The sequence below is a fragment of the Gorilla gorilla genome, chromosome 18, assembly GCF_029281585.2.
Source record: "Gorilla gorilla gorilla isolate KB3781 chromosome 18, NHGRI_mGorGor1-v2.1_pri, whole genome shotgun sequence".
NCBI classification, from domain to species: Eukaryota; Metazoa; Chordata; class Mammalia; order Primates; family Hominidae; genus Gorilla; species Gorilla gorilla.
Genome location: NC_073242.2, coordinates 111,523,054 through 111,549,437, shown reverse-complemented (window position 1 = coordinate 111,549,437; position 26,384 = coordinate 111,523,054). Strand labels below are relative to the sequence as shown.

Genomic DNA, 26,384 nt, shown 5'->3' with positions numbered 1-26,384 from the left:
CAGCAAGACAAGGTGTTTTTATTGAGGTCTTAGGAATTGCAATTTGGGAGACAGATTCAGGTAGAAGCCACTTGTGTTCTGAAGAGAGAGGGTAGAGGAGGGGTTTTTAAAAAAAGCTGAGGATGATTAGACAAGTTGACAAGTTGTTTTGAAAGAGGCGACTGGCTTAGTACAAAAATCCATAGTTTATTGGTTGGTGCTGTTGAGGAGTTGTAGTGCTGGTGAAATAAAATTTTCCAGGATGCAGTGGTCATCGCAATTTGGCCCAATTCAAAGGTTCAAGGTAAGCTCCCGTATTGTTTTTTTTTTGGAGCTTTTAATTTTTTTTCAAGTTGCAGGTCATGTAGGGAGTCCTTTTTAGAATGGCTTCCTCCCTCCATTTTAGAGCTCTGAACCAGAGTGATGTCATTTATTTTATTTATTTTTTAAGATGGAGTCTCACTCTATCACCTAGGCTGGAGTGCAGTGGTGCAGTCTCGGCTCACTGCAACCTGTGTCTCCCGGGTTCAAGCGATTCTCCTGCCTCAGACTCCTAAGTAGCTGGGATTACAGATGCACACCACCACACCCAGCTAACTTTTGTATTTTTAGTAGAGTCGGAGTTCACCTTCACCATGTTGCTAAGGCTGGTCTCAAACTCTTGACCTTGTGACCCACCTGCCTCGGCCTCTGAAAGTGCTGGGATTATAGGCGTGAGCCACCATGCCTGGCCTTTATTTTATTTTTTGAGGCAGAGTTTCACTCTGTCACCCAGGCTAGAGTGCAGTGGCATGATCTTGGCTCACTGCAACCTCTGCCTCCCCGGTTCAACCAGTTCTCCTGCCTCAGCCTCTCGAATAGCTGGGATTACAGGCGGCTGCCACTACCCCCAACTAATTTTTCTATTTTTAGTTAAGACAAGGTTTTGCCATGTTGGCTAGGTCTTGAACTCCTGACCTCGGGTGATCTGCCCACCTCGGCTTCCCAAAGTGTTAGGATTACAGGCGTGAGCCACTACACCCAGCCCAGAGTGAAGTCATTTTTCTATATCATGTTTCACACTTGCTTAATGTGTGGGGGAAACCCCCTCCCCCCACATATCTGGTATCAGAAGTGTGAGAGTACACTAGGAGAAACCTCCCGAAGTGCTGGGATTACAAGTGTGAGCCACCATGCCCAGTCTAATGTGTTTCTGTAACTCCAAATCCTCTCTGAAACAAGATAAAGAATAGATTTTAAAATGTTTAAAAAAGACATGCTGGCGGGCGTGGTAGCTCATGCCTGTGATATGGTTTGGCTGTGTCTCCACACAAGTGTCACCTTGAATTTTAATAACCCCCATGTGGCAAGGGCAGGGCCAGGTGGAGATACTTGAGTCATGGGAACGATTTCCCCCATACTATTCTCATGGTAGTGAATAAGTTTCATGAGCTCTGGTGGGTTTATAAATGGGAGTTTCCCTGCACAAGCTCTCTTGCCTGCCGCCATGTAAGACATGACTTTGCTTCTCATTTGCCTTCCACCATGATTGTGAGGCCTCCCTGGCCACGTGGAAATGTGTGTCAGTTAAGCCTCTTTCCTTTGTAAATTACCCAGTCTTAGGTATCTTTATTAGCAGCATGAGAACAGACTAATACACTCCTATAATCCCAGCATTTTGGGAGGCTAAAATGGGCAGATTGCTTGAGCCCAGGAGTTTGAGATCAGCCTGGGCAACATGGAGAAACCCTGTCTCTACTAAAAATACAAAAATTAGCTGGGCATGGTGGTGCAGGCCTGTAGTCCCAGCTACTCGGAGGCTGAGGCAGGAGAATCGCTTCAACCCAGGAGGCAGAGGTTGCAGGGAGCCAAGATTGTGCAACTGCACTCCAGCCTGGGCGATAGAAGGAGACTTTGTCTCAAAAAACAAAAAACAAACAAAAAAAAATTAGCTGGGCATGATGGAGCACGTCTGTAATCCCAGCTATTCGGGAGGCTGAGGTGGAAGGATCACTTGAGCCTGGGAGGTCCAGGCTGCAGTGAGCCATGATCATGCCACTGCACTCCAGCTTGGGTGACACAGTGAGACCCTGTCTCAATAAATAAATAAAGAAATAAAAAATTAGAAAGGAAAAATTTTTTAAAAAGATAGGGTATTTAGTGATGATCACTGAAGTACTTTGATCAAAATTAACTGATGTGCCAGTTTTTTGACACCTTTATTCATAAGTCAGTATAATATTTGTCAGTTTGAATGTTATACACATGATAAAATAGATTATGAGAAGTATCATATTTACAATAAGAACATTATTTTATATAACTGACTCACCAAATATGCAACCTCTTGCAACAATAACACAATGGACTCAACTCCATCCTTTGAATAGACCAATTTCATGATTCTCCTAAAAAGTTTTGAGTTGAGTATAGCTCCTTGTTGCTTCTCTCTGTGATCCAGAGCTTAAGAATCAATCCCTGGAAACCAGCCACTGGAACCAGACCTCTCCAGAATTGAGAAGAGACAGCCATAGAAAAAAGGACACAAACCCAAAAGTCTTGAGCGCTGTGCCATATGCTTGATTTCAGAGCACTCAGGCACTCAAGGTCAAGTGTGGGGCCATATATATATATATGTCCTGTCATCTCAAATGCCACAATGGCTACAGTTAGCAGTGTATCGGAGAGAGGAGGCATATCGTGGAGGAATGAATCAGTCCCAACAATTATGTGAGCATTTCTAAAAATTCAATACCAAGGATTCTTGAAAATACAAGTTTACAGACGGAAGCTATACAGCTAGCCATGAACTGAAGTGCATGTGCAGTATCAAGAAGGAGGAGCTGTGCTTAAGAAACCACGCATGTCTTATTTATCTCTAATTTTAAAATAATTCATTCTCTTGTTGGGTATGCAAGTGAGTAGTGGAGAAAGTGGAGCATCTGCAATACCTGAAATTAAAAAAAAAAAAAAGGGAAAAAGAAATTAAAAGTCATCACAGGAGGATGGATTTGAGTCAGTTTAAAAATGGCTGAGATTAGAGAGTGGATCATAGATGCCCCTCCTCCCTATTAAGTACAGAAGCAGAAGATGCAAGAAAGAGCAGGATGGGCTAGCAGACTAGGGTGATGGGAGAGCTCAGAAGTAATTAGCAGATTATAAGGACGGAATGGAGGCATGTTGTTAATTTTTCTAGCTTATAGAGTAAGCTGACCACTCACCCGCTGGTGCTAAGGATTTCAATGCTTCCAGAAGATGTGGGCTAGAGAACTTTATTAGGCATCGGAGTGGTTCTTCCCTCTCAGCCAAGATGCTCCCATTTAAACCACTTTTGAATTTTGTTTCAAGCTGTCAACAAACATTTATAAATGACTATTAAACGTATTGTATAAATACAAATGGTAAAATATAATGAAATCATAATGATACGTTTCATTAATTCTTGCCATTAAGAAATACAGGAATTAACAGGGGTGGGGACCATTTAATCTGCTAACTGCAAACATAGAGGGCAGGTCGGGCACAATGGCTCATGCCTGTAATCTCAGCACTTTGGGAAGCCAAGGCGAGTGGATCACTTGAGGTTAGGAGTTTGAGACCAGCCTGGCCAACATGGTGAAACCCTGTCTTAACTAAAAATACAATAATTAGCTGGGTATGGTGGTGGGCACCTGTAATTCCAGCTACCCAGGAGGCCGAGGCATGAGAATTGCTTGAACCCAGGAGGCAGAGGCTGCAGTGAGCCAAGATGGTGCCACTGCACTCCAGCCTGGGCAACAGAGTGAAACTCCATCTCAGAAAAAAACAAAACAAAACATAGAGGGCAACTGGTATATCAAACAACATCCAAGACAAAATGCCAGCATGCACAGTGCCTGCCACATGGGAGATGCTGACTGTCAGTTCCACCCTCAGGTGCCCTTTACAGTTTGCATTCTTAATGGAAAATTAGTGCTATCTTTTGCAATCTATAACTTCAATGTAAAAATACCACATTTTTTTTGAGTCACACTGAGATTTCTTTCTTTCTTTCTTTTTTGAGACAGAGTCTTACTTTGTTGCCCAAGTTGGAGTGGTACGAACATGGCTCATTGCAGCCTCGACCTCCCTAGCTCAAGCCATTCTCCCGCCTCAGCGCAAGTAGCTGGGACCACAGCCACATGCTACCACACCTTGTATTTTTGAATTTTTGTAGACACAGGGTTTTGCTGTGTCGCCCAGGCTGGTCTCAATCTCCTGGGTTCAAGGGATCCGCCTGCCTCAGCCTCCCAAAGTGCTGGGATTATAGGTGTGAGCCACTGTGCCCAACTGAGATATCTTTTTAACTTCTAATTATGGAAGATTTTAAACATATACAAAAGTAAGGAGCACGGTATGAGCCCCATGTGCACATCACCCAGGTAAAATAATTATCAACTTATGGCTGGGCGCAGTGGCTCATGTTTGTAATCCGAGCACCTTGGGAGGCCGAGGCAGGTGGATCACCTGAGGCCAGCAGTTCGAGACCAGTCTGGCCAACACGATGAAACCCCATCTCTACTAAAAATCCACAAAAAAAAATTAGCCAGGTGTGGTGGCAGATGCCTGTAATCCCAGCTACTCGGGAGGCTGAGGCAGGAGAATTGCTTGAACCTGGGAGGCAGAGGTTGCAGTGAGCCAAGATCACACCACTGCACTCCAGCCTGGGCGACAAAGCGAGATTCCGTCTCAAAAAAAAAAAAAAAAAAAAGAGGGAACCCCAGTACCATTACGATACCATGTGATATCATCAAATATTCATGAAATTCTGTTTCAATTTTTTTTTTAACCTAAAGTGATCATTAAAATTCAGAGGCAATACAGTAAACTATGTGGTGGATGAGTAATGTCTGCAACTAACTCAAATGGTTCAAGTGAACGCACCAAACTGTTAACAACTGGTGAACTGAAGTGAAGAGAAATGGATATTCATTGGAGTATTCTTGCAAGTTTTCTGAAGATTTGACCCTTTTTTTTGAGACAGAGTCTTGCTCTGTTGTCCAGGCTGGAGTGCAGTGGTGCGACCTCGGCTCACTGCAACCTCCGCCTCCCAGGTTCAAGCTCTTCTCCTGCCTCTGCCTCCTGAGTAGCTGGGACTACAGGCGTGTGCCACCATGCCTGGCTAATTTTTGTATTTTTAGTAGAGATGGGGTTTCACCATATTGGCCAGACTGGTCTTGAACTCCTGGCCTCAGGTGATCTGCCCACCTCGGCCTCCCAAAGTGCTGTAATTACAGGTGTGAGCCACTGCACCTGGCCAGATTTGACATTTTTCGAATTAGAAAAGGTAGGAAAAAATTAGTAGAAGCTATGAATAAATGTGTAACCTTGACATACAGAATAGTGCCATTCTGAGATGTGTATAAAGGGAAGTTTAGAAAGCACATTTTCTGCATCCTAGACCAGTGGCTCTCATGCTTGCGTGTGCAGAATCAGCTGGAGGGCTCGTGAAAACAGAATGCGGGGTCCCACCTCCCCCAGTCCAGTAGGACTAGGGTGGGGTCAAGAATCAGCATTTCCTCCCCCTTCCCAAGTGATGCTGATACTACTAATCCAGAGACTATGCTTTGAGAACCACTATCCTAGATTATCAACTGTTTAAAGGAACTAGTTTAAAGCCTGCCATTAAGGGACCCAACTTGAAAGGTGTCAGTCCGTTTCTCCCACTAAAACTAAATCATATCAAACACGCTTTGGGCCTAAGTGAGCAGATCAATGGCAGATTTAAAGTGTGGCCTGTAGCTACAGAAAGGCTTAAGAGAAAAAAATTTATTAGAGGGCTTGGGGGCAGTAAGGTGTTTTGAGTATGAGCATGGACTGAAATTAGAGTGATCACAATATAAGCCTCAAATTCTCCTAGTGGTGGCAATGGGTTTGCATTAAACACCTGTAGCCCCCTGCCCTGGCCTTCCCGGGGGCGCAGCAGCACATGTCTGGAAGGCACACTTCTGAACAAGCCACTTTTGTGGTACTGCCTAGGTTACTGGCTTTTCTCCATGTGATGCCAGCTGGGCTATGTAATGACTTACCTATTCATTCTTTTATTCAGCAAGTACTTATGAGCGCCTATTATGTGCCAAATACTGTCCTAGGTTGTGGATGGGCTAGAATGGCATAATCTACATTTTTTCCCCCTCAAATATAAAGATTACTGCCAGTTATGCATAACTGCATTAATATGTAAGATGAAACAAAAAGGCAAATTCATAATCTCTTTCTTTTTTTTTTTTTGAGATGGACCCTGGCTCTGTCGCCCAGGCTGGAGTGCAGTGGCGTGATCTTGGCTCACTGCAACCTCCGCCTCCTGGGTTCAAGCGATTCTCCTGCCTCAGCCTCCTGAGTAACTGGGATTACAGGCACGTGCCACCACGTCCAGATAATTTTTTGTATTTTTAGTAGAGACAGGGTTTTACCATGTTGGCCAGGCTGGTCTCGAACTCCTGACCTCACGTGATCCGCCTGCCTTGGCCTCCCAAAGTGCTGGGATTACAAGTGTGAGCCATCACGCCCAGCCCAGATTCATAATTTCTAAAGGTCTCCTTTGCTAACAGAGGAACTTATAAACACAATAAAGAGGTCTATTTAATTCATAAATTTATTACATGAAATTTAAGTGACAAATGAAAAAGGAACAGTTTCTTAGATTTGTTTTCCACTTAAGGTTTTTGTTCTTTTTAAACACTGTTGATATCTTGTACTTAATATTTATTACGACATCTTACCTTATATTGTGCAAATTCTAGTTGTGGTTGAGGATAATCTCCAAATGTTTCTTGAGTTATTCGTTGGACTCTCTCTTTTTCTACTATGTTTTCATGAATGATCCTTGAATCCACTATGGGTGGAAGATTTCAAATAAAACAGCTGTTAGGAATATATTTCATCCTTAAATTATCCTCCTTTCATTCCTAACCCTTTGAATTGTTTGTATAATTTTAAAATAATATTTACTGCTTCTTCTCTTGGCTGGAATAATTTGTTAGTGTAGGGAACTTTTTTAGGGTAGTGAAGTACAGGTTGATAAAAGAGAAAATAAAAATCATAATTCTACCACCCAGAGATAAGCACTGTTAGCATTTTAGTATATTTTTGCCTAGCTCTTTTTACAGTGAATAAAAATAAAGATGCATATCTCTCTCTCTCTCTCTCTCTCTCCCTCCCTCCCTCCCTCCCTCCCTCCCTCTCCCTCTCCCTCTCCCTCTCCCTCTCCCTCTCCCTCTCTCTCTCTCTCTCTCTCCACGGCACCCAGCCTATATACGTATTTTTTTTAATAGATGGGGTCTCGGCCGGGCACGGTGGCTCACACCTGTAATCCCAGCACTTTGGGAGGCTGAGGCGGGAGGATCACTTGAGGTCAGAAGTTCCAGACCAGCCTGGCCAACATAGTGAAATCCCATGTCTACTAAAAATACAAAAATTAGCCAGGTGTGGTGGCAGGCGCCTGTAGTCCCAGATAGTTGGGAGGCTGAGGAAAGAGAATCGCTTGAACCTGGGAAGCAGAGGTTGCAGTGAGCTGAGATCATGCTACTGCATTCCAGCCTAGGAAACAGAGTGAGACTCTGTCTTAAAAAAAAAAAAAAAAAAAAAAAAGAGACAGGGTCTCACTATGTTGCCCAGTCTGGACTGGATATCTTGGGCTCGTGATCTTCCCTCCTCAACCTCCCAAGTAGCCGGGACCACAGATGCATAACATTGTTCCTAGTCTCGCCTATGTATTTTTAAAACTGGAATCGTAAGATACACACAATTTTATATCCTGATTTCTTTACCTAAGATGAGATCAACAGCAGTTCCTATGACACTGGAAAATCATAAACGTGTTTAGTTTATAACAGTGGCACCGTTTCATTTCATTGCCAAATCTCTACTAAGAGATAGGAAAGTTTTCATTTTTTTATGAATTTTTATTTTACCCCACCACTTTTGTAAATTTACTTTAGTAGTTCTGTACTCTGTTCTCTTGGGTTTTCTAGTGAGAGACTTCAGACATCTGTGAGTAGCAATACAGTCATGATTCTCATTGTTCTAGAAGTTTATCCAGCACATTAAGAGCATGGGCTCCAGATCCAGACGTACCTGGATTTCACTCCCGGTTTTGCCACTCCTTAGCTGTGTGACTTTGCCTAGAGAGTTACCATACCTCCCTGAAACCCAGTTTCCTGATGAACTGCGCTTATTCACAGGACTACTGTGAAGATTAAGGAAAGAATACATATAAACATCTTAGTGTGGTGCCTGGCACACAAGAAATGCTCAACAACTATTAGCTAACTTTTGTTTTTGTAATTACTCTTTTGTTGTTTATTGTTATTCTAGTAAATTCTAAAGGAGACCTATGGTAGATTAGCTTTCCTCCTTCAACAGATATTTACTTTTCAATTTTTCTGAAAACAATAAAAGTTTTAAATTAGGATCCTACTATACACGTTTTACCAAGTGAAAGAAATCTATAAGGGAATGATGCATTTCCAAAATTCAGTTTCATATTAACACACACGTACTATTTATATCTAGTCCAAGGCTTCTTTCCTGTAGAGGTGTCGTAGAGTTGTGAGTTTCATAGGTCTAGGAAAAAAAAGTGAATATTTTACTAATCTTGACATCTTGAAGTACACATATTAATTTTTTTTTTAGTATATTAAAGTATATCAAATGTTTATTTTTTTCCAACAGAAAGATCCAAAGCCATATCCTGGCTGAGTTGGCTGAGTTGAGCAGGACACTGACAAGGAGGCTGCTGAGCCTGCAACTCGACTGTTCTGTTTGAGGAGCTCTATGCTTTATCATAGAAATGGATCTGGTGAGTGCAGAGCCCAGGGCGTCTACGGAAGCATTTGCACTGTGGTATTTCAGCGTCGTCAGTGCTCAATCTTCATAACCCTAAAAAACTTACTGAGATTGGAAAAATAACTTTCCTACTGTAAGTCTGAATCTCTTGAACCCCTTCTCCTACCTTCACCCACTGAATCCATTGTTTTTATAGTTCAGTGCTTGACAATGTGGATTTTCATAAGAATGCCACTGTCTTTTTTTTTTTTTTTTTTTTTTTTTTAACACAATATCTCAGTCTGTTGCTCAGGCTGGAGTGAGTGGCATGATCATGGCTCACTGCAGCCTCAGTCTCCCTGGGCTTTGGAGATCCTCCTAACTCAGCCTCCCAGGTAGCTGGGACTATAGGCATGCGGCACCACACCTGGCTGCTATTTTTTTTGAGACAGAGTCTCACTCTGTCGCCCACGCTGGAGTGCAATGGCACTATCTCCACTCACTGCAAGCTCTGCCTCCCAGGTTCATGCCATTCTCCTGCCTCAGCCTCCCAGGTAGCTGGGACTACAGGCACCTGCCACCATGCCTGGCTAATTTTTTTGTATTTTTAGTAGAGACAAGGTTTCGCCGTGTTAGCAAGGATGGTCTTGATCTCCTGACTTTGTGATCCGCCCGCCTCGGCCTCCCAAAGTGCTGGGATTACAGGTGTGAGCCACCGCGCCCGGCATGCCTGGTTATTTATTGTATTTTTTGTAGAGACGGGTTTTCGCCATATTGTCCAAACTGGTCTTGAACTCCTGGGCTCAAGGGATTTGCCCTTCTTGGCCTCCCAAAGAGCTAGGGTTACAGGCATGAGCCATCGTGCCTGGCCACTACTGTCGTATTATAGCAGAACAGTTTATATCAATTTGGTGAGAGGGTAGTAGGTAGGAGGGGATGGCTAGAGAAGAAAACCATGATCTAAGTTTGAAAAATATATATTATTTATTTTTTGTTTTGTAGAGATGTGGTCTCCCTATGCTGCCCAGGCTCGTCTCAAACTCCTGGGCTCAAGCATTCCTCCCACCTTGGCCTCCTAAAGTGCTGGGATTATAGGTGTGAACCACTGTGCCTGGCCTCATGATATAACTTCTTAATGTTAGTTTTTCCTTAAAGAGGGACTGCTTGCAGAGAGCTGTCACTTCTTTCTGCCTAGAACAGATGAAAATACAGAAGTATAACATCTCTAGTGGCTCAAAGATATATACAGAGCATTAACAATCCACTCACAGGAGTGTCAACACATATGCAGACATTTGCCATGCATAGTTTGAAAAAACACCCCTGCATCTGTAAGGACAGATCTGTATTTGTCATTAGAGGGGAACATTACATTCAAATAATTTTAACAAAAGAACTTTGGGATTTAAAAAACCACTGCTTTTCCCTTTAATTCCAGTGCCTGTATAACCTGCTTGAGTGATGGGACAAAAAGTTAATTCTACTTTTCTGTTGTTTCATAGAATAATATATTTAGCTTCAAAAGATAATGTGAAGTTTCTCTAAAGAGAAAACAAATTCTAGTGTGATCAGGTGATTTGGAAGCTGAGATCTACAACACAGACTCCAGTGACTAATGAGTCGTATAAAACACAATACAATTATAAAAAGATGACTGTGAGGAATTTTTATTTTCCTTTCATGTTCACTAATTGCAAGCTTTCTTCATTTCGGTAATATCTAAAATGATCTCCTCTTGTCTGAGGTAGATTTTCCCAGTAGCTTCTAACTCCTGTGTCAAAGAGAAAATAAAGATTTACCTTTAAAGAGAGTCACTGATTGGCTCACCTGATTATACTGTTTAAAAACAATAGCCTTAAGAGAGTCCAGATACCGACTTCTCAGGTCCATTTTCACAATCTGATGGTGTTTGCTAGCAATTGTCAGCGCCTTGAAATGAAAATTTGCAAGACTATTACTAGGATTACTGCCTCTGTGTTTATAATACTTGTCAAAGTAAAATGTAAGAGCTGCAATTAGTGAATAGTTTCCCCGTAAATGTAAAAAGAAGTCTAGAAAAAAATCTGATAGCCTGTTACTGAGCTTCAAAAACAAAGTGGTTAATGGCATTAATATTCTGATAAATGCAGTCTTTTGTATCATTTCTTAGAAAAGCGATCCTGTTTAAAGTTAGTAGTTACTAATAAATCAAGTTCAGACTTAGGAATAAACAATAAATACTCAAAATGTTACTGTTTTTGAATATCAGTCATCTAATACCATAATGATATTGCCATACAAAAAATGCAGATATGTATGCTTTTTGGCAAATACTGAAGAAATAAGTGTGTATTGAATACAGCTCATAAGAGTTTCCTGTCATTAGGGGAAAAGAAGACTGAAACAGAATTACTATGATAGGATAAGATGTTTACCCTGATCTAGAGAACAGAGACAAGTTTGCCTTAAGATACACAATAGAAATGAACATTAGTCCGCGCGGTGGCTCACGCCTGTAATCCCAGCACTTTGGCAGGCCAAGGCAGGTGGATCACTTGAAGTCGGGAGTTTGAGACCAGCCTGGGCAACATGGTGAAACCCCACCTCCACTAAAAATAGAAAAATAAATTAGCCAGGCACAGTGGTGAGTGCCTGTAGTCCCAGCTACTTGGGAGGCTGAGGCAGGAGAATCGCTTGAACCTGGGGGGTGGAGGGTGCAGTGAGCCAAGATCGCCCCACTGCACCCCACCCTGGGTGACAGAGTGAGACTCTGTCTCAAAAAAAAAAAGAACATTAGCCTTTGGGGTAATGTTTAAACTACCTGTGGCAAGGTGTACTCACCTGGCTATAAGTGGATGAAAGACCACTATGTATCATGGAGCAGGAGACCCCAAATGTAAAGAAGTGTTTTAAGGAAATAGAAGTGAGTAGCAGTGTTTGCCATTTCAATAAACCACCAAAAAACTTAAATGACAAGCAAGTAGTCATTTACTACCTAGGGCTCACCTGGTCACAACTTGGTACTCCACACCGCACCTCCACCCCACTCTGCTGTGGAGTGACAGGACATGATGCAGCCAGGATGGTGGAGCTGCTCGCCTACAACCAGCTGATGTGGCAGCTCTGGAACCAACTGAAGGTGCCACTGAGGTTGCGAATGCTAATAGTGGTAGCACCAAGTGCCAGGCCAATTTAGGGAGAACTAACTTTGGGGAAAGATGCTAGGAAGCCTGTGATATTAAAGGCAGAACCATAAAGAGAAGCAGGCTCGGAACAGAGGCTACATCTTATGTGAAAGCAGTCTCCTTGTGTATGGAATGTGGGAGAAATGGTTACAAATGAAAATAATGTTCATTAATAAGCAAATTATACAATTATGAAAAAGTAATGAGGTATATTCATTTGTAACCACGTGGAAATGTTATGTTAATTTTTTTTTTTTTTTTTTTTTTTTAAAGACGGAGTTTCTTTCTCGTTGCCCAGGCTGGAGTGCAATGGTGCGATCTGGGCTCACTGCAATCTCTGCCTCCCGGGTTCTAGCAATTCTCCTGCCTCAGCCTCCCAAGTAACTGGGATTACAGGTGCCCACCACCACGCCTGGCTAATTTTTTTGTATTTTTAGTAAAGACGGGGTTTCACCATGTTGGCCAGGCTGGTCTCAAACTCCTGACTTCAGGTGATCCACCTGCCTCGGCCTCCCAAAGTATTGGGATTACAGACGTGAGCACCGCGCCTGGCCTACCCTGGCTTTTCTAATAACTGTCTTGTCAAAGGAAATAGCAAACTTTGACAGTAGTTATTTTGAACGAATGGAATAGGGAAAAGGGGTAAGAAGCTTTGAAGACTTTTTAATCTTTAGAGACTTCTGTATCGGTTGCATTTTTTTATATTAAGTATGCATTATTTCTAGATCAAAAAACAATAAAATATAGCTCCAATCTAATATCTTATGCCATGTTCCCATCTGCAGATAACAACACTCTCTGTTTCTTATTTTAGGAGAACAAGAATTACATGTGGTATTCTATATCTTTTTTTTGTTTTTTTAGAGGTGGGGTGTTGCTTTGTCTTGTGATCGCAGCTCACGGCAGCCTCGGACTCGTGGGCACGAGCAATCCTCCCACTTCAGCCTCCCAAGTAGCTGGGACCACAGGTACATGCCACTGCACCTGGCCTAGTATTCTCTATCAAATACTTATTGAACAGTTAAAATCTATATAGACCTTTGAGATAGGATAATAAAATACTATAGCTTGTAATAATTTTTTCCATACCTGACCCAGAAGCGGTGTATTGCGCCTTAGCATGGAGGAGGAAGTGAAGGCGTACGGAGTCTGGGAGTAGTACACCACGTAGGTAGGTTTGTACTGGTTTGGCTTTGTGTACTGTGTTCCCCAGGCAATTCGAATCCAGACTGCATTCTCCTCAGTTTCTCTGAAGCTGACTGTCACCTTATTAAAGAAAAAAAAAAAAAGGCTTAATTTCCTAATTAAAATTTCATTGTGGCACCAACTCCAGGTGCTTTTTAGGGGTGAACAATGATGTCCCTATACTCTTGTATGCAGGTTGAGACCTGGCAGTCTTTTCTGCTTTTCATGAGTATTATGGGAATCTTTGGGAAAACATTTTGTGATTTTTAAAAAAAAAAATCCTTTTCAGTTCTTTTTTTTTTTTTTTTGAGACTAGGTCTTGCTCAGTTGCTCAGGCTGGAGTGCTGTGGCATGATCATAGCTTGCTCACGGCAGCCTCAACTTCCTGGGCTCAAGCAATCCCATCTCAGCCTCCCTAGTAGCTGAGACCACAGGCACGTGCCATCATGCCTGGCTAATTTTTTTAAAAAGTTTTTTTTTGTAGAGGTGATTGTTTTTTCAATAATTTCTTGGGCTTGTCCTGAAAACTGTCCCTCCATATGTAAGAGTTTATGAGGTAAGGCAGCCTTACAAATGAGATACTTGTTTTATAATGAAGCCTTCTTAGCATCTAACCCAGACCTAGCACACGCTATAAACTAATTCTACGTAATTAGGCTGGGTGTTGTGGCTTATGCCTGTAATCCTAGCACTTTGGGAGGCTGAGGTAGGAGGATCGCTTGAGCCCAGGAGTTTTGAGACCAACCTGGACAACATAGTGAAACTCAGTATCTACCGGAAAAAAAAAATAAAAAAAAGCCAGGCACGGTGACATGTGCTTATAGTCCCAGCTACTCAAGAGGCTGAGGTTGGAGGATGGCTTGAGCCTGGGAGGTCTAGACTATAGTGAGCCGAGATCATGTCAGTGCATTCCAGCCTGGGCAACAAAGTGAGACCATGTTTCCAAAAAAAAAAAAACAACAACAACAACAAAAAAAAAAAACAAAAGAAAAAGAAGAAGAAAAAGAAGATTTCTATGTCATAATGGGCTTAAAGAAGATTTCTATGTAATAATGGGCTTGAAAATATACTATCCCTAATGCTCTTATGCATTTAGCTCAGAAGCTAAAAACTCCTCTAAAGGAATGTTACATGGCGAGACCAGAGGTACTACCTTGAATCCATTTCATGGATAAAATACAGGCCTTTCCAAACTTTTAAATATGGTTGCCAACTGGTCTGGAATTTAATAGGCTGCTCCTGGATTATCAGCTCCCCTCTGATTCAGCTTCCCTTTAAAGCTCTGAGCCTAGAAAGGAGGGACTTGAGTGAGATGCACTCGGCTTGCCCACGTCTCTGTTTCCTCCCTCTGAGATCTTGTTCTAGGAAAAGTGGGTTGTTACAGTGGCACTAGCAAATTCTGCCCATTCTTTAGCAGCTTTTCCAAATTCCCTCAGTGCAGGAGACAAGAAAGTCTCCCCAGTCCAGGGTATGGCGGCACACAGCTGTCTGACTTTCCTGAGTGAGCATCATAGAGCCCGGCCCCAGTCACATGCTCAGTGGGCCTCTACTGGCTTGAATGGAAGATTGTCTTATTCTGAATAGCTTCTTTGTTTTACATTAAAAAAGCAAAAACATCTGTAAAATCAAGGGTGCTTCAGGTTTGCACTGACTATTACTGGAACTACTAGCTACATGTGGCTATTTAATGTAAAAAATCATTAAAGTTTAAAAAGATTAAAAATTCAAGCTGGGTGCTGTGGCTTACACCTGTAATCCCAGCACTTTGGGAGGCCGAGGCAGGCAGATCATCTGAGGTTAGGAGTTCGAGACCAGCCTGGTCAACATGGAGAAACCCCATCACTACTAAAAATACAAAAATTAGCTGGGCATGGTGGTGCGTGCCTGTAGTCCCAGCTACTCGGGAGGCGGAGGCAGAAGAATTGCTTGAACCCTGGAGGCAGCTGCAGTGAGCCGAGATCTTGCCACTGCACTCCAGCCTGGGCAACAGAGTAAGACTCTGTCTCAAGGAAAGAAAAAAAAAAAAAAAAGATTAAAAATTCAGCTGCTCAGTCACACTAGCCACAAGTGCTCAGCAGCTACGTGTGGCTGAACTGAACAATGCCAATACAGAGCATTTCCATCACTGCAGAGAGCTCTGTTGGACTGAGCTCCTCTGGAAAAAGAAGCCTCAGGCCCTGAATGGACAGGAGAGAGGAAAGGGAAGTTTTCATAATATTTACAGTGTGTTTCTGATATGGAGTAGAACAGTATGAATTATTACTAACTGAATTTCTTACAAATTAAAAAAAACTATGATAGTAGGAAATTTTAAGTGCACAGACATCATGACATTGAATTTTATGTAAAAGATGAATTTTATTCTTACATTTTTTAATGCTCTCTGAAGAATTTTCTTAAACGAATTTTTAAATTGTTTCATATCAAAAAGGTCAACATCTTCACCTGCCAAAGTGAAAAAAAATAAAGAAAAATCAAGAGAGCTACAATGTCTTCAGTAAATACATTCGTAAAGTACCATGAAACTAAGCATTTTGTATAATTCCAGAGTAATAATGATCAAATCACACAAATACTGCTAGTACTTCTGACATGGCACCAAGAAGTATGTTTCTCATTTTCCAAAAGTGAGTAATAAATAATCACCTCATTTTGAAAGAAATGAGGAACATACTGCTATTCTTTTTTTTGGATATAGAGTCTTGCTCTGTCACCCAGGCTGGAGTACAGTGGTGCAATCTCAGCTCGCTGTAACCTCTGCTTCCTGAGTCCAAGCCAAACTATCAAATATAAATATTCAATTGTAAACAGAAAATATTACCTGGTCCTTTACTCATCTGAAAAACATCCCAAACTTTCTGGTGCTGATGAAATTGCATATCTGAGAGAGGGAAGAAAGATTTATTACTAGCATATCATAGAACTTTGAAGTAATGTGCTTATAGATATTTCTATACTTTAAAACTGGGGAAAATAACAGTAATTCACAAATTGGGTTATACAGATTTGTATTCAAAATATAAACTTTATATGGATTAAAGTTACTTCATATAAATAAAGCAAATCATAATTACTCAATTCAACTGACTTAGATAATACAGTTGAGTTTTGGTATTTATTCTATGTTAGCCCATTTATTCCATTTCCACATTCCATTTATTCCATTCCGCAGAATGCCAGATTAATCTGGCACGACAGGGAATGCTGTGCCCCACAGGACCCACATTTGAGCCAGCTGTTCCTCTGCCTCGAGCCTCTTCTCCTAGCTCCTTACACACCCCACTCCCCACCTCATTCTGCTCTCTACTCAGAGTAGTCCCCACCCTGATCACCCTACCCCAAACGCCCTGCGTTAGTTCCCAGTTCCCGTCGGAGGACTCATCACTACCTGATGTCACATTATGTATGTATGTATGTATGTGTGTATTTATTATTATTATTTTTTGAGACGGAGTTTCACCCTTGTTGCCCAGGCTGGAGTGCAATAGTGCAATCTCAGCTCACTGCAACCTGTGCCTCCCGGGTTCAAGCGATTCTCCTGCCTCAGCCTCCCGAGTACTGGAATTACACGTGCCTGCCACAACGCCTGGCTAATTTTTTGTATTTTTATTAGAGATGAGGTTTTACCATGTTGGCCAGGCTAGTGTCGAACTCCTGACCTCGGGTGATCCACCTACCTTGGCCTCCCAAAGTGCTGGGATTACAGGCGTGAGCCATCATGCCCGGCCACATTATTTATTTAGATGTTCACTTGTACACTGCCTGTCTTTCCAGTTAGACTCTGATGGAAATGAGGGACCTGTTCACTGTTGTAGTCCCAGGTCTAAACTTAACTGCGTGGCATAAACCAAGCACTCAATATTTGTTTTGTTTTTCTAAGAGACAGGGTCTCACTATGTTAACTGGGCTAGACTTGAACTCGTGGGCTCAAGCGATCCTCCTGCCTCAGCCTCCCAAGTGTCCCACACCACCACACCAGGCTTCAGTATATGTTTGATGAACGAATGAATGAATAAGTATATGACAGAAAACACCTTTCAGGAGTTACAAACTTGGAGTGTCTTGGAGTAGAAATGGACCTAGGAAGTTAGCAAGTTCAACCATATCCCTTCATCCTTCTGGCTTAAAACTCTCTCTGCACTGACCTCTGTCATGCCTCTGGACTTCAGACCAGGTTTTCTTTTCTTTTTCCTTTTTTTTTTTTGAGACAGTCTCACGGTGTCGCCAGGCTGGAGTGCAGTGGTGCGATCTTGGCTCACTGTAACCTCTGTCTCCTGGGTTCAAATGATTCTCCTGCCTCAGCCTCCCGAATAGCAGATTACAGGTACCTGCCATCATGCCGGCTAATTTTTTGTATTTTTAGTAGAGATGGGGTTTCACCATAGTGGCCAGGCTGGTCTCCAACTCCTGACCTCAGGTGATCCACCTGCCTTGGTCTCCCAAAGTGCTGGGATTACAGGTGTGAGCCACTGCGTCCAGCCAGGTGCTTAATGAATTTTTGAATCAATGTATGAGAAATGGGAATGGTGTGGATCCACCTTTTATGCTTGAGAGAATCCAACCACTGAAAATGAGACAAACTAAATCAGAGGCAGATGCTCCAAATTCAGCAATAGCTGAATTGGAGCATGCCATGAGTTGGGGCAAAATATTAATAAAGATAATTTTGGTTACACTTACAGAAAACAGCTAATACATAATGATTGCAATTAGTTAATACCAGGCTCTAAGTATTTAACATGTACTCTTATTTAATCCTCACCATAACCTTCTGTGATATTATCACTATTATACAGATTGGTCAAATGATAATACCAGAGATGCCGGTATGCCACAGAGATGTTAACCAACTTCCTCCAGGGCTCAGAGGGAGGCAGTAACGGAGCCATGAAATGAACCCAAGAAGTCTGGCCCCAGGGCCTGTGTTCTCAGCCCCTATAGTATGCTGCCTTCTGATAAAAAACACAGACATCTTGAAAAAGTACAGACAGGAAAGCTAGACAAAAATCAATGAAATGGAAGGGAGGAGAGGTGAGAAGCTACACTGTAATAGGAACAAATTTTCAGAAAGATATTTTCAAATCCTTTAATAATAATACAGATGCTTCTTGACTTATGATGGGGGTATGCCTGATAAATCCACCTTGAGGTGAAAATAATTCACCTAACCTTCATATATCTTAGCTTAGCCTAGCCTACCTTATGTGTGCTCAGAGCACTTACATTAGCCTACAGTTGAGCAAAATCATCCAACAGTCTTCTATCATAAACTGTTGCATACCTCATGTAACTTACTAAATGCTGTACTGAAAGTGAGAAAAGAATGGTCGTATGGGAACTCAAAGTATGGTTTCTGTTGAATGTCTGCTGCTTTCATACTAGTTGAATAATTTTAAGTTGAGCTGTTGTAAGTTGGCAACCTGAGTAATACAAAGCCAAACATTTACTTTGTGCTTCTGATGTGCCAGTTACCATGCTAACAGCTTCTCAGGCACTACCTCTCATTTAATCCTAACAAGAATACCGTGAAGTAGATAATGTACTATTATCTCTGCTTGAAGTCTGAGGCTCAGAAAGGTGATGCAACTTGTCAAAGAACATACGGCTGAGTGACATACTGGGATTTGAAACAAGGTCTCCTCAACTCTAGACTCTGAGGCATTCTATACAAAATTGCTTCTGGGACAAGTACAGCGGTTCACACCTATAATCCCAGCACTTTCGTAGGAGGAACACTTGAGCCCAGGAGCTGGAGACCAGCCTGGACAACACGGCAAAACCTTGTGGCAAAAAATACAAAAAATTAGCCACACATGGTGGTGCACTCCTATAGTCCCAGCTACTCGGGAGGCTGAGGTTGGAGAATCACTTGAATCCAGGAGGCAGAGGTCGCGATGAGCTGAGATGGCGTTACTGCACTCCAGCCTGGGCGACAGAGGGAGACCCTGTTTCACAAACAAAGAAACAAAATTGCCTCTAATAAAACTGATTGGTTAAGTATAAATACAAATCACTAAAACTTACAAATGATGTCTAACAGGGCAGCATCACTGATACTTGCACGCTTTTCCTAAAAGAGAAAACAAATTATTTAGTAACTGTGGTGATAGGTTTGGTTCTATCCCGTTTAAAACACATTTTAGGATTGGTTAGAACAGACTATTAGCACATTCTCAGTACTTTACTGACAACCCGTCTCCAATCTCTTCTCCTGTTAACCAATGGACATTCTTTCTGATTCATGTCTTAGTCCACAACCTTCTCTCACAATTTATTCCTCATTTATCACTTTTAACTTTTTGATTTTTTAAAAATTAACTTTATTGAAGTATAATTATCATCCATTAAACTGTATATTTTTAAAGTATATAATTTGATACATTTTGACTTATGAATATACACACAAAACCACTACCACAATCAAGACAGTGACAATATCCACCAGCACTGCCTCCCAGATTTTCTTGTGTCTCTTTCTTTTTTTTTTTTTGAGACAGAGTCTTGCTCTATTGCCCAAGCAGGAGTGCAAACACGCAATCTTAGCTCACTGCAACCTTTGTCTCCCAGGTTCAAGTGATACTCCTGCCTCAGCCTCCCAAGGAGTTGGGATTACAGGTGTGCGCCACCATGCCCAGCTAATTTTTGTATTTTTAGTAGGGAAGGGGTTTCACCATGTTGGCCAGGCTGGTCTCCTAACCCCAAATGATCTGCCTGCCTTGGCCTTCCAAAGTGCTGGGATTCCAGGCAGGAGCCACTGAGTCCAGTCTTGTGTCCCTTTCTTATCACCACCCACTTCCTTCCACTCTTCTTGGTTCCCATGTCTCTACCTCCCAAGCCTTAGTCCTAAGGCAAACGCTGATCTGCTTTCTGTCATTACAGATTTATTTGCATTTTCTAGAGGTTTATATGAATGTTAACATAAGTGTGTACTCATTTTTTTGGTCTGGCTTTTACTCAGCACAATTATTTTGATATCCATCCATATGTTAGCATCTATGAATACTTCATTCCTTTTTACTGCTGAGTATATGCACTGTATGGAAACATCACAATCTGTTCATCTGTTTACCTGCTGATGGACATTTGGGTTGTTTCCAGTTTGTGGCTTTTATGAATAATGTTGCTGTGAACATTAGTACACACGTCTTTATGTGAACGTGTTTTGTTTTTAAAACAATGCTACAATGCATCTTGATTTATATAACCAAATATTTATCAATATTTATACATACCTCCTATTTTTTATTATTTTCTCATCATAAATTTCTGTAAGTAGAATTGCTAGGTGAAAAAGTATATTTATTTAAAAGCAAAGGAGGCCAGGCATGGTGGCTCACACCTGTAATCCCAGCACTTTGGGAGGCCAAAGTGAGCAGATCAACTGAGGTCAGGAGTTCGACACCAACCTGGCCAACATGGCAAAACCTCATCTGTACTGAAAATACAAAAATTAGCCAGTGTGGTGGTGCGTGCCTGTAGTCCCAGCTACTCAGGAGGCTGAGGCACTAGAATCGCTAGAACCTGGGAGGCAGAGGTTGCAGTAAGCTGAGTTTGTGCCTCTGCACTCCGGCGTGGATGACAGAGCAAGACTCTGTCTCAAAAATAAATAAAAAATAAATAAATAAAAGTGAAGGAGGGACGGGTATATTGGAATAAGAAAATTATTTGAACTAAATTTGCAACTTTTCTGATAGTCTGAAAACATTTTAAAACATTAAGCAATTAAGGAGATAAATACACATGAAAGACAGAGTCTCTTTCCTTACAACTTTGCCAATACATCTGGGTGTTGTTGTCTTTTCATCCTTGATAATTTGATAGGTTTAAAAAAATACTGCAAAAAATACTGCTCGTTATTTTAATTTGTACTGTTTTTTCTACTATATTTACTTTTTCCATCTTATTGATTTTTAAGCATTCTTTTAAGATGAAAAGGTCAATTAAAAATTAGGTTTTTTTCCACTGCAGTTGTATATAGCCCTCAACACTTCACTAGTAGTTTAGCAGCTACCTTACATCTCTTTTGGAGTAAGGCATAGAAGAAAGAAAAACCCAAGGGGGTAGCACTCTGTTCAAGGCTCATCATTTTTAACACTGTTACCTCACACAGATGGATCAAGTGCTGAACTACAGATTCCTTTCTCTGCCGGAAATTTACAGTCTGCAGTTGATTTTCAGACAAAAAATCCCAGGCCTTCAGGATTGTTGTCAGTTCATTCATGGGGATTTTCAAGATGGTCCTCTTGATGAACTCAGCAACAGTCTCATCCATCTCTTTGGCACTTTTACAAAACAAAAACAGCACAACAAAGTATTAACCAAATACAATACTTGTGTGTCTTTATTTACACATACACACACACATATGAAAAATAGAGACAGGGTCTCACTAGATTGCCCACATTGGTCTTGAACTCTTAGGCTCAAGCAATCCACCCGCCTCAACCTGCCAAAGTGCTGGGATTACAGGCGTGAGCTACCGCGCCTGGCCATCAGCATCATATTTAGCTGGGATTTTGATTTGTAGGTCAAATACCTAAATGTTTATACTTTTTCAGCTATTCTGCAGTCTTTTAGCATGAGCATTTAATTATTTTCTCCTTAATGTATATTTAAATGTTTTAGAGTTTAAAAATTAGTGCTATCTCTCCTTTTCTGGCTAGAGTATTTTGATGTTTTGATGGTGATGATATATAAATCATTCATTCATTTACTGATTCATGTAACCCCTTATTGAGGACCTGTGCATGCCAGGCCCTTTTCTAGGCACTGGGAATAGATACGTCTTTGGCCAAAAAGACAAACATCTGTTCCACTATGGCACATCCATTCTAGTGGGGAGAGAGAAACAACAAGGAAATCACAAACTATGTTAAAAGTGAGGAGTGCCGGAGAAAATGGAATAATTTTGGCAGGCTGAGTTGAGCGTGGGAGTGCTGGAGAGAGTAGGCCTCATAGAGAATATGACTTGGGGGCAATCCTTGCAGGAGAAGGAGTCATGTGGTGGAAGAGCTTTCCAGGCAGAAGGAACAGCATGTGCAAAAGTCCTGAGGCAAGAGCCTGCTTGGGGCCTTCGAGGAACAGGGAAGGGTGGCCTCCAGTCAGGGGACAGCAGAGACAGGAAGGAGGCATAGAGAAGGAGGTGACGTCAGTCATCATGGAGGGCCTTGAAAGGCACTGCGGGGATCACTGCTGTTTTCACTCTGCAAGGTGCTGAGCACAGGCAGGACATGCTCTTGTTTAGCTTTTCTACCAGGATCAATCCGGCTACTGTACTGAGAACGCAGTGTAAGGAGGCGAGGGCAGAGGTTGGAGGTTAGTGAGGCAGGGGAAGAGGTCAGGTTCTGGATACACTTTTAAGAGGGAACTCACAGGGTTTCCAGATAGATTACATGTGGGGTGTTAGATCAAGAAAAGAACCAAAGATGAAACCAAGGTTTTTACCAGGGAACTAAAAGACAAAGTTACTATTAGCTGAGATGGCCAAGACTGCGAGAGGGGCAGGAGAAAGCTCAAGAATTCTGTAATTCTGTTCTGAATCTGTTAATATTAAGATAAAGATGAGAGTCCAAATGGAGATACCGAATAAACAGCTGGATCTGTGAGTCCACAGGACATGCTAAGAGCTAGTGGTGCAGTGGATTGCTGTCTCTTAGTCCTTTAATGCACTGCCTGTGAACAAAGAGCTCTTTCCTCCCTCACTTCTCCTGCCCATGCCTGAAGGTGAGATCCCTTAACTGTCTATAAGGTCCTGAGCCCCAAATCTGGTGTGCCTCCCTTATCAATAGGCAAGGGATATAATCTCCAGAAGAATGACCTAGCGGCTGCAGGAATAAGGAAGGAAGATTCTGAGCCCTTTTATTATTTTCCTTTGGCAGAAGTTGTGAGCCAATGGTGACAGCTGATCTCATGTCTGCTACTTTATTTGGGGACACCAGTGAGCATCTCTCTCTCTCTCTTCAAATACAGAACAAAAAAAGCAAGCAAACATGATATTTATTTATTTTTTTCATTCGAGATAGAGTCTCACTCTGTCACCCGGGCTGGAGTGCAGTGGTGCAACCTCGGCTCACTGCAACCTCCCCTGCCTGGTTCAAGTGATTCTCCTGCCTCAGCCTCCCAGGTAGCTAGGACTGCAGGCGTGCACCACCACGCCTGGCTAATTTTTGTATCTTTAGTAGAGACATGGTTTCACCACGTTGCCCAGGCTGGTCTCGAACTCCTGACCTCAAGTGATCTGCCCTCCTCGGCCTCCCGAAGTGCTGGGATTACAGGCGTGAGCCACCGCGCGTGGTCTGCAAACATGATTTTTAAACAATGCATGGTACCACCTGCATACTTTAATGTCCCTTAACAGTGTATCTTCTAGGAAGGCACACACAGACCTTGGCACCTGTGTTTAAGACAAGCCTGTCAGTCTTATCTGTTTCCTTCACAACTTTGGGAATTCCAGGGACAAAGAAGTATCTTCCTACAAGAGTCCTGGCTGTGACTTATTTGTTGAACACTGAAAAATTATCCTTGTCCACTTCTGAAAAGAAATAGTTGACTGTATTTTAACAATATACTGAAAATGATAGTAAGACAAAGATAAAGAGGAAGGATTAGGAGTCATTTAGAAATAGAAAAATAACTGAATTAAGGTCGTAGGAACAGAATCAGGATCATGAAACAGGAGTCGGATTTGTTTCTTTGTGTAGTTACTGGACCATCTAAAGCCTTCACCATGGTCCACAAGGCCCCGTGTTGCGTGGCCCCTGCTTCCCTCTCCTTGGTTTTCTGAGCTCCAACTACACTAGTCTCTTAAATAATCTCTCTGGAGAAGGACCATTGTGCCTGCAGTTATGACTGCCTAGAAGGTTCTTCCTGCACATGTTCTCTCCAGTGACTTCTTGCAATTCTGGTGTTAGCTTAGATGGTTTCTCCTCAAACTTATCCTGACCACCCAACCAAAAGTTACTTCCCCACTCTCCACTGCTAATTGTTTTTTTCCTTTTTTTTAGACGGAATCTTGCTGGGTCACCCACATTAGAGTGCAGTAGTGGGATTTCTGCTCACTGCAGCCTCCTGCAGCCTCTGCCTCCCAGATTCAAATGATTCTCCTGCCTCAGCCTCCCGAGTATCTGGGATTACAGGTGTGCACCATGACACCCAACTAATTTTTCTATTTTTAGTAAAGATGGGGTTTCACCATGTTGGTCAGGCTGGTCTTGAACTCCCAATCTCAAGTGATCCTCCCGCCTCGGCCTCCCAAAGTACTGGGATTACAGGCGTGAGCCACTGCACCAGGCCATCCACTGCTAATTGTCTTTACAGAACTATCTGAAATTATCTTTTTAAATTTTCTTGTTTCTAAAATTGAGCTCCAGGGCAGGACGATGTTTTTATTCACAGCTATACTCCTAGACCAGAACTGCCTCACTATAGTCAGTAAGTCTAATCAGGCCAAGAACAGTCTAATGTGTCTTTGATAAATACTTGTGGAATGAATGCCTGAGGAGACAACCTGGGTGGTTTGGGGTTCAACAGTCAGTGAAACATCAAATCAACACCTCTCCCATTAAGAACATGGGCGAGGGGCCGGGAGCGCGCCGGGCGTGGTGCATCACTTGAGGTCAGTCGTTCAAGACCACCCAGGCCAACATGGTGAAACTCCGTCTCTACTAGAAATACAAAAGTAGCCGGGTGTCGTGACGCACACCTGTAGTCCCAGCTACTCGGGAGGCTGAGGCAAGAGAACAGACTGAATCCGGGAGGAGGAGGTTGCAGTGAGCCGAGAACGTGCCACTGCCCTCCAACATGGGCGACAAAGCAAGACTCCGTCTCAAAAAAACAAAAAAAAACCCACAGATGAGGCTACCTGTTAAAATGAAGATTCCTGGGCCCTATCAAATTAAACTGTGAGGAGGGAGCACGGAGGGCTTGAGATTTAGCATCTTTTAAAAAGTACGTCAGATGATTAATTCCGGGTAAAGTTTGCAGAACGCCAGTCTAAAGAAATTTGGTAGAGCGCCCTCAGTCTCACCAATTAAGACGGAAATCCCTTTAGTAAACGTTTACCCCGTGACCATTTTTAAACTTTCCTTTTTCTGTTGTTTTTGAGACAGTCTCGCTTTGTCGCTCAGGGTGCAGTGCAGTGGCGCGATCTCGGGTCACTGCAACCTCCGCCTCCCAGGTTCACGCGCTTCTCCTGCCTCAGCCTCCCAAATAGCTGGGATTACAGGCACCCGATACCACGTCCGGTTAATTTTTGTATTTTTAGTAGAGACGGGGTTTCACCATGTTGGCCAGGCTGGTCTCGAACTCCCGACCTAAGGTGATCCGCCCGCCTCGATCTCCCAAAGTGCTGGGATTACAGGCGTAAACTACCGCGCCTGGCCCCATTTTTAAACTTTCTTTATACTTCCTAGCGTTTTAGTGCCTGACATACAGTAGATGCTCAAGATCTGTGGAACGCATGATCGAAAAGATCCATTTTAAGTAACGTTCCCATAGCCACACACCTCTGCTGCGCTCCAACAGGCAATGCGAGGAGCAACGCAAGAGGGTACACGGACAAAAAACGACGGAAGCCGAAGTGACAGAAAAGCAAAACCCCAACTCTGGGAAAGGAAGCAACCCCAGGCTCGTAGAGCGGAGCCCCTGGTCACATGACCACACGGCCCTCCTCTGACGCAGTCGCGAGCCTACGAAAGGCTCCACCCGCCCCACCGCGGGCGAGGTGACGTCAATGCCGCCACAGCGCCACCGCCCCCTCACCTCGGCCCGAACCGTAGTTCCCTGCCCCGAGCCCGAGACCCAGCGCCAATCCTGCGCCTCACAACGTGCGACAATTGCGAAAAAGCCACCCCCGAGGCCTGGGATCTGGCTTCCTCAAGGCCCCACACCCTCCGGGGCCCGATCCAGTGCCGCCCGGGGCTCTCTTACCGGCCCACATCTCCTGCAGGCTCACTCCTCTGGGGCTGTTCCCGCTCGCCGCGCCTTCAAAGCCACCAATTGCAGTTTCCGCCGCCTCCAAGCTCCGCCCACCGGAGCACAAGCATCAGGCTGTGTCTTGGGCACAGGGGACTGCACGGGGGAGCGACTGAAGCGAAGGTCGCCGAGCCCCCCACGCCGCTCTTCTTAGAAGTGTGCAACCTCGCACCAGTAGTGGACTTACACATAGGCTCCGTTAGGACCTGGCTTGTGTGCTCGGCTTGTGACTTAGACGCTGCCGTGCCCCAGTGGACTCACTGTGCCTCCCCCCACGACGGGCGGAAATGGGCCTCTCCAGGCCAGGCAGCGCATGCGCCT

General features: G+C 43.0%; 1 protein-coding gene across 3 annotated transcripts; it reads right to left on the bottom strand.

Annotated features, from left to right (window-relative positions):
• On the bottom strand, positions 1 to 26,384 carry CENPN (centromere protein N). 3 transcript variants are annotated; one of them, XM_031002809.3, is made up of 11 exons: positions 26,019 to 26,384; positions 21,193 to 21,373; positions 19,116 to 19,161; positions 15,913 to 15,972; positions 15,460 to 15,536; positions 12,996 to 13,172; positions 10,570 to 10,671; positions 8,478 to 8,541; positions 6,699 to 6,811; positions 3,180 to 3,306; positions 1 to 2,909 (listed from the first exon to the last, which is right to left on the bottom strand). In XM_031002809.3, the coding sequence occupies exons 2-11, from the start codon at positions 21,361 to 21,363 to the stop codon at positions 2,827 to 2,829; spliced, it is 1,020 nt and encodes a 339-aa protein (XP_030858669.1). In that variant the 5' UTR covers positions 21,364 to 21,373; positions 26,019 to 26,384; the 3' UTR covers positions 1 to 2,826. The 3 variants fall into 3 exon arrangements, with proteins under 3 accessions (XP_030858669.1, XP_030858671.1, XP_030858672.1); XM_031002811.3 differs by lacking the exon at positions 10,570 to 10,671 and having other exon boundaries at positions 26,019 to 26,142; XM_031002812.3 differs by lacking the exons at positions 1 to 2,909; positions 3,180 to 3,306; positions 6,699 to 6,811; positions 8,478 to 8,541; positions 10,570 to 10,671 and adding an exon at positions 9,444 to 10,513 and having other exon boundaries at positions 26,019 to 26,142.